The 8,919-nt window shown below is 37.9% G+C and overlaps 1 protein-coding gene across 2 annotated transcripts in view; it reads left to right on the forward strand.

Moving 5' to 3' along the window:
- Nucleotides 1-8,445, forward strand: part of zbbx (zinc finger, B-box domain containing) — a 49,921-nt gene extending 41,476 nt beyond the window's left edge. For both annotated transcript variants that reach the window (XM_088011850.1, XM_088011851.1), the window contains 3 exons: nt 5,668-5,823; nt 5,932-6,004; nt 8,229-8,445. In XM_088011850.1, the coding sequence (XP_087867976.1) occupies nt 5,668-5,823; nt 5,932-6,004; nt 8,229-8,307 (308 nt within the window). In that variant the 3' untranslated portion in view covers nt 8,308-8,445. The remainder of the gene's footprint in view (nt 1-5,667; nt 5,824-5,931; nt 6,005-8,228) is intronic.
- The last annotated feature ends 474 nt before the right edge of the window (nt 8,446-8,919 follow it).

The raw sequence follows: 8,919 nt of genomic DNA on the forward strand, positions 1-8,919 counted from the left end.
ATATGCAAGCTAACAATGTGACACAGGTAAGTTGAAAAATGTTCAACTTTTGCTGCTGTCACGTCCCACGTTGGATTCACCTGTGAGTGAGCCCACACGTGTGCAGATATTTAAAGATTTGCTTTTTTAAAGTACCTTCTGATATAGATTCCGCATTCAGTTATCTTGAGACCGCACTTATCATCAATTATACTGAATCTGATTAACCTGAAATAAAATTAAACTTTCTTATCAGTTTCCCTGACACTGCTCATTTTCACTCTTAAGTTGACGTCATAGTTTGCAGAGAGGCAAACACAAATTAAAAAGTGATAGTTTTTAATTTACCAAGAAATCAGGTATCAAAAATTCAACATTATTGTTTAAATGCAATCAGCAACAATCTGAGAAAATGTAAGACAAAAGGGACTAAAACTGAATTTTTCCAAAATTGACCAGTTATGAAACTTGAAGGACAAGATGCCTGCTCTTCCTGCTGTCAGACTCCTACGAAAGAAGACTAAAACCTGAAATAAAGTCAAAATGTGCTTGAACAAACAATGCACACTTGTTCATACTGTGTTATTGCACCTTTTCAATTTCTATTTTTACTCGATTATCACATTTCAGCTGTGCAGGATAATTATACGTTTTTAAATTGTCATCCTCTAATTTTTACATTTTAACTGGGAAGTTTCTTTGGCTGATTCAGATTTTACAGGTTTGTTGTTGTTAAATACTTTGTATCATATTCTAACATTTGGAAATAAATGCCATAAATTTCAACAGATGCATTTTTAAAATCTCTATAATTTCTACCTGCAAAATAGTTTGAGTGATGATAAAATTGCCTATTTCCTACAAGGTAACCATAGTCGTGTCCTAGAAGAATTGTTTCAAGTCGGCGAGGCTTCCCTTACAAAGCATCCATTCTGTGCTTCTAATTTAGACTTAATAGAGAAGTGAATTCAGCTGCTGTACTCTCATTAACACTTCACTGAGCTAATGATGAAATCATAGCAATAAAGCCAGTAGGTTATTGAAAGAGCTAACATATGGTGTGAAAGAGGTTTTTGTGATTTAGTTCATTAAAATTTTCAATTTCAACTTTGCAATTAACTGCATTCTATTTGATCACTGTTTATAGTTAATATTAAAACAGAAAGGGAAAAAAAAACAGGTTTTATTTCAGTTTCAATTATATTCTACACAATGGTCATCAAGATTTAATCCCCATCCACCAGTGCAGATTTGCTGGCCAAAAAAACCATAGGAGCAAAATTTATCAAATTGCTTCTCTTCACTCTTATGTTTTCAGTCTTTTGTCAATAAACTTAATATGTACAAAATCTTTAAAGTTTCACCCAAACTAGATATATCAGAATACTTTGCCATGTTGTATCCGTCAAACACTCAATGTTATTTGATGAAATTGTCAATTTAACAGAAGCCCTTAACATGTTTTTCAAGATCCTTCATTTGCGCTAACAAAACTAAGCATAGGTATATCACTCTCCTGTCTTCCCAGTGACTAAGTGCAATGTTTTTTTTTTTAATATAGAAGATTCACACAAAAAACATCTCTACTAACAATCATGAATGAATGTTTTAAACATTTCTTCAAACTATTTTCGATTGGGGAACTCATAGCTGTTTGTAGTTTTTGTTTTACCATTTTTTGAGTCTCTTATTGTTTTGAGTGTAGTTGACACTGATGTTATACCAAACTGTAGGTTTATGACAAGAACAAAGATTGCATTAGAATATGACTCAACGATATAGATATGTAGAACTATACTGTTAGGAGGGTACAATTATTGCACAGACGTTTTCAGTACAAAATAAACTTGGTTCAGACTTGCACTACTCACGAAAAGTCTGTCACATTGCAAATATGACTTGTTAAAAAGGTCAGATTTTGTAGATTGTGTGACTTTTAGATCTTTCCTTTCACTAATGTTATCTAACAAACTTCTAGGGTTAGAGGTTAAATTACATACAGCTTGACATTTTTTGTGCTAATTAGGTGATTTCTGAATGCAATTGGGTCCACTGGATTTTATTTCATGGGTGGTTAAATAAGTGCTGAAGGCAAATGCAATGCTGCTTCTCTTTCCACTTAAAAAGTATCCACTATTTTGAGGTTGTTTATCAAACCGAATCCAAATAAAATTCATTTTAGTTTGTGGTCGTATCATAACAAAAGCGTTGTGGGAAAGTTTAGTGGGCGTGACACTCTTAGCAGCAGCACGAAACTGAACATTTATTCTAAATTGAAATGAATTTAGTCCAGAAGTATCTATGTTCAGATGTGTTTTCAGCTCTTCATTTTGTGCATCTTTCCTCCCGTGCCATTTACTCTGACAGTGCAGGCGGCAGTGATGCTTTAAGTGGAGGTTCTAAAGCAGCCTGAAGACAGGAACAACAGCAGAGAGGGAGGAGAGAAGGTGGGGTGAGGAGACAATGGAAGATTGAAAGAGTGAAATCTTTAACACAAGAGCTGAAACTGGTTAGACAGCAAGCAGCATGAGGAATCAGTGTGCTACAGACATACACATGCTCAGCCACACCATCATAGCTTCTCAGTGGGGGCCTCAATGTAATTTACAGTGAGCAGGTGGGGATGGATGTTCAATCTGATTCAATTTGATGTGGCTCGCAGTCGAGTGGGATGAGACACCACTCATTCCACTAACTGTTGTGATCATTTTTGTATCTCTCACTCTTTCTTTGTAGCCAGAGCTACATTCCTTTTACCTTTGCCTTTCTTCCACTACGCCTCCCCTTATCTCTGTCTAACACTCACTCCTTCTGTAGGTATTTTCAAATAATTCCTTTTGCCACATTCTTACGTCCGTCATTGCATCCGTCCATCAACAGCACATCTTCCAAAACAAGAGCTGAGACTCTTGAGTGATCAGAAAAAACACTATTTGCAAATCATACAAAATCTTCTCTTAAAGGAAAGCTCTCTCAACAGCAGTATAGAATAAGTTGTTAATAAGGCATTTTTGGAACATATGCACCCTTTTTTTTCCATCCAATCATTTAGGGAAAAAAATCTCTTTACCTATTCCAACTGCATGATTTCAAGCCCCTGCAGTTTTGCTTCTTTGAACTTGCTATGCATGAGTAGATACCATTACTCATCTTTGTAGATCATTAAATATAATATCTGTTGTTTATTCCTTCATTGATATGGACCACAAAAACTCCCATGCCCACTTGCTCAAGAAAAATAAAGGTTAAGACTACGTTTTGACTCTTTGAAGAACCTTGACTTAATCCCACAGGGAAATTAAATATTAGTCGAGGTTCTTCAAAGAGTTGTTGTAGATGCTGATGGCTTTGGGCAGAAAGATTTCCTGCAGCAGTGTGTATTACAGCAGTTCTGAAGAAGCCTCTGACTAAAAACTCTGTTGTTGCAGTGCAGTCATAAAGACGATGCTCAGGATTGTTGATAATTTTCTGGATTTTCTGAAGATTTCTTCGTTGCATTGTCATCTCCAAAGGTTCCAGAGTCATTCCCATAACAGAATCAGCCTTCTTTGCCAGATTGTTTAGCCTTTTTAAGTCCCTGGCTTTGCTTCTACCCCCAGCAGATAATGGCAGAAAATATTGCACTCTCCACAACAGACTTTTAGAAGATATCCAGCATCTTGCAGTTTACACTCTGTCCTTCCTTGTAAACTGCTTCGCTGTTGCATTTCCTATTCAGCCTATTGCCCAGATGAACACCAAGGTTTTCCTCAACCACTTCCACTACACTTTCTCTCCTCCATAAAAATCATTGCTGTATTTTAGATTCCGATCTTCAGTAATGGGGAAGAGATCTCCAGTAAACAACATGGAGTCAAAAACAAACAGTATTCTGGCACAAGAGAGTTTTGGATTTTGGTAAATGGGAAAAGTCGCCGTCCGGTGCTACTGTCAAAGACGTGGTGTGTGTGAGGGGGGGGGGAACTAACATAAGAGCGGAGGGTGGTTCGCCATAATATGGGATGTTTACAGGAAAATACTAATACAGGAGCATGGCGGGAAAGGGGGTATAAAAAATCAAAAAACTGTAGTTTTCCGGCCAAAACGGGAGACTTGACAGGTCTGCTCCTGTGAGAGAGGTTTGACTGATAGACTGGCCCACCAGGTCATGTCTGCACAGTTGCAGTTAACAATAGTGACCCCCTACTGTTGCCAACTCAGCAACATTTTTGCTATATTTAGTGCCATTTCAGACAAAAATAATTGGTAACCAAAATCTGAACCGGCAGGTCAGGCTTTTTTAAAGGTAATCGGCCAACAGGCAGAAAAATGCAGTCGGCGCACCCCTAGCTTTCCACCTGTGTCTTCTGGAATTTTTGACAAAGTAAATCAGGCTGAGTTGCGTTAAATACGTTGGAGAAATCAAACAACGTGAACCTTTCAGTGCTGCCTTGTTTGTCCAGAGATGTTTTTCTTGAATGATAAACCAGAGCTCTCAGTCCAACAGAATTTGAATTAGTAGGGAAGCACTCGTCACCATTCCTGGGTAAATTAAGATTTTACTGTACATGTACTTTACTTTTTCAAAGATTCAAAATCATTAACCACAAAGCTGTAAATATTTATAATGATTCAGTTGTCAGCATGTTGACTAGGAAGACTAACAAATACTCTGTCATAACCAAATCACTACCATGCCTCTTACAAACACAATGACTGGTTCAGCCAGGAAAACGCAAGCTGAAAAGTGAAGGAATGTAACAGATAAAATCTGATTTCATACAGTTTAGAAGGTGAGTGTTGTTCTTGCAGCATGTGTGCATCAGTCACCATCCTTGTGTGGTTTTTTCGTGAGGCAGTGAATGACTAAAATCAGTGTAGTAAATGGGGTAATCAGATTTCTTTCAATTTAGTTTTAATTGAGAAGCCCGCAGCCACCTGATGCCAGTGATTAAGACTGATCCGGTGCATTTACTTATTATGGTGAACAAGCAGTTTCCTTGAAAATATTAAGTAGCTGTCCTTTATTGGGAAATAATAGATGCTCTGCAGCCAGTCAGAGCTGAGTGTTAACAAAGATTTTGCTGCTTTTTCTGAGTAAGATAGGCTTTGAACGAACTAACCATGTACATTTTATAGCCGTATCATTTTATTGTTGTGTGTACTGTCTGTGTGTGTTATTGTTGGCTGTTTTGTTTTGGGGGTTTTTTTCTGTTGAGATATTTGAGTGTGAAATTTGTGCTAGTCATGTGGACAGAACTCTCAAGCAGACAATATGTATTTCAATGAACATTCAAGGTTAAATTAAATGAAGTAAGAAACATTATGAGGTGATACAGGTTTTCATTTCTGCCTTCCAATACTTAAAAATGTCCAGATTCTCTTCATATTTCAGCTGGATTTTGTCTTACAGATTGTGAAATTATATATGGAAGTTGATAATGGGTGACTAATTAGTAAACTATTGTGTTGTTTATCTCATGACACTATACAGGAAAAGAAGTAGGTGCAGTTCAATCAAAATAAAAAACTAATCATTTTAATTGAAACATCCGTTTTCTATCTCAAACTTAGACGCAATGTTTTTTTTGGACATTTTATGAATTTATTTTTAAATAAAGGTTTTGTCATTACGTCAAACTCATCATGCTTTCTTCTTTCCCTCACCTCTTCTTCCCACCTGTTTGTCTTTAAAATTTGCTCTGGCAGGTGGTCAACTTCCTCGAGCTCCACAAGTGATTATGGAGATCTGTAGCGTGGACCAGACTGGCTGTGAGGACCCTGACATGGACACCGACATGACAGCTCGAATGCTGCACATTATGGAGCAGGAGCTACAACTTCTGGCAAATACACAGTGCATGCGTAAATAATTCAACAAATAAATAAATAAATAAATGCCAGCATGTTACCTTATTACAAAATTGACTTGCAAAAAATTCAGTAATCTTTAATATCTGTTTTTTTAAAAAGCTGTCCAAGTTTTCAGTTTGGAGTCAGAAGACAGTGGAGGGGAAAACGGAGATGAGAGTCAACATTTGAAATGGTGCATAACATTCAGCTGGTTACTTTTACTGCATAAGCAGCATATGCATCCCTGTGTCCTTGTTTTTACAATCATTATGTGTATCAGCATGTGACAGTGCGGAGAGATTTGTCATCACAACATTATGCTTCCTTAAACTCAACTATTCTGATTCCTGAAAGAACCAAACCACATTGATTGAAAATTATCTGACATTGATTTTTGCTTTTCCAACCTTAAATCTTTCCACTCTTCCTGGTTATCCCTCCTTGTGGTGCTTGTCAGTCTCTCTGTCTGATATATGAAATGTGTAATGGATCATTAGCCAGCACAACGACTTTAGCTCTGACATCCTGTTAGGTACTAAGTCCTAATGTGCTGTCAGTGTTTATATGTGTGAAAATAGAGTGAGAGAGCGCGTGTGTATCACCATGTTCCCTTGTATTTTTGAAATAATTTTAAGAGTCTATGCCCTTTAGATACTTCAGTATATAGAGAGTATTTTCTGCTCAAAAGGCCTGGCACTGAAAGGACTCTAAGTTTATTCCACCCATAGATTTGAAGTGAACAGAGTAATTCAAGTTTTACGAAATCAGTGGTGTTGCTTGATCAGCAATGTATCTTCTCCAGTCTGTTTTCAGGCTCTTTGGCAACTGGTTGTGGACGTTTCCACCACTTTCATTACAGTGTTTGTTTTTCATCAGACGTTTCCCACAGCCTGCCAGTATGTCACTGCAGACACACTGCTTTGTTTTCTGGCAGGAAAATCCTAAAATGCCAGAAACTCTTGTATGTACCGTTGGATTCAAAGAGATTGCTATGCAGCCAATAAAACACACAAAAGCAGGCGTCTCCTAATTGCAGGTTTACATGCTGCATGTGTGCCTGCAGTGGTAAATGATCTATCCTGTTATAGGGGACAAACAGCAGAAAAACAGCGCTGTGGTTGCTGAGGTGTACTCAGCCAAGTTATTTGCTGCCTAGCAAAACTGTGTTTTGGGCATCCTCACTTGTTCAGGTGGCCACTTTGTCAACTCTTAGTCATGCTTTCTCTCCTCCATAAAAAAACTTGCTGTATTTTAGATCATTTAATGCTATCCCAATCTTCAGTAATGGGGAAGAGATCTCCAGTGAACAACATGGAGTCAAAAACAAACGGTATTCTGGCTCAGGCGAGGTCGCTGTAACCACTGAATTTGTACAAGCAAAGTGGATTTTACACTGTAATACAAGGCTCAGATTGACCCACTAAAAAATCTAATATTTGAAAAGCTCAGGGTAGAAAGTTATTAACACAGCAGGTTCTATTATATGAAAATTAACATACTTTTGCAAATTCTTGAGACATGTAGCACTCTGTTGTAAAAGGCCTTTGAGTCACCTGAAATATTTAGGGTATTTAAGGGCATTGCTGCAAGTGGTTTACTTAATAACATACTGGTTCATCTCTTACGCACCACCACTGCGGTCTCACATCTACAGAGGAGCTCTTTAAGTGATAGTATTATCAGAGTGGTGGGTGGGGTGGATGACATTGATGTGCCTGCTGTTTTTTTAGAACTTCCAGTTATACTTGGCTGCATGAACGCAGTCAAAGATGCTTTCCCAAATCTTTTAGACCAAAGTTCAATTCTTGCCCCTGTTCCTTTTCAGTTACATTCAGTGCTTTCTTACTCACAAAATGTATTTTTTCCTCCCATTTCCTGTTTAAACATTTTCAAGCTCTTTGTCAAACCAAATGCTTGTGATCATTTAATAGTTTCCCAATTGCTAAAATGTCTGCAAATTTGTCTGATGATGACTAAGGAGTCTGCTGGTTTCAAATGTGACCTAATGCTCTCTTACGGCACCACATAAGCTATACCTCCAGCTTGTACACCCTATGGACATTTATCATCAAAGGTCTCTTCAAGGGACAGTATTATTTAAAATCTACTTTTTGACCTTTACATCATATTATAATGTTATTCTCTCAGTGTTGCCTTGATTCTTTCATGCATGTTTGAGAAATCCTTGAATCTGCCATGGCAGCCATTCAGTTGTGCAAAACTGAAGGTAACATGGTTACGTGATTGTTCCATAAAATGCCACGATGTGCCTGGAAATTCATATTGCTGCCCCTTCAAGATTAATTCCTGGAATATTTAGAACATTTGCAGCACATGTATTTACCGATTATAGGCCACAGTGTGAGGATTGTATGTGTTTAACATTCAACCTTTAATTTGTGGGTTTGGTCTTTTAGGGACGGCCCCAGCAGGGAACAGAACCAAGAGGAGAACACTACAGAGAGAGACCAACAAAGTGTCCTCTTCCTGCCATGAGTCACGTACTGACGGAGACAAGCAAATGAAATTCATAATTGGTTTAAATTGTGTTTATGTGCTGTGCAGATGCGTTTTACCCACATTCATATAAATGTAGCCGTTATAATAAATGCTGTTTTGATTTGCCTTCTTTCATCTGTGACTCTTGTTCCTGTGCATGTTTAAATTAGTCATATGGGAGGACAGTGCCATACTGTGAGATGCATGCCTGTGGAAGGATTAACTGAAGAAATAAAACAATTTGACATGCAGGGGACGGCAATGGGACAGGAGGTGACGTGAAGACAAATGGTGTCTTTTCCTTTATTCTCAGCAAGAGCCTGCCTGGAAGCCTTTGCGTGTGTGTTTGTCAGAACGTGTAGAGTGTGTCTTTGAGACATGAGTTAAAGGACAGACATTGAGGGACAGTTGCTGTTGGTGCCAGTTTTCTTTTTTCCTACAGGGGTTAGGAAGAACTTTTTTTTTTCTCTCTCTGTTGTCACCATTTTGTTCTTTAATAAGGTTAAGGTGGCACTAGATTAGGTCAGGCTGTCTACACATACACGTGCATGCACTGAGTAAGCTCCTGTAGGTGATAAATTATGTTTGCGAGGGAAGGAAAAGGAAACT

The sequence above is a fragment of the Poecilia mexicana genome, unplaced genomic scaffold (assembly GCF_051168715.1).
Source record: "Poecilia mexicana isolate PSO_F unplaced genomic scaffold, ASM5116871v1 scaffold_13, whole genome shotgun sequence".
In the NCBI taxonomy this organism is placed as follows: Eukaryota; Metazoa; Chordata; class Actinopteri; order Cyprinodontiformes; family Poeciliidae; genus Poecilia; species Poecilia mexicana.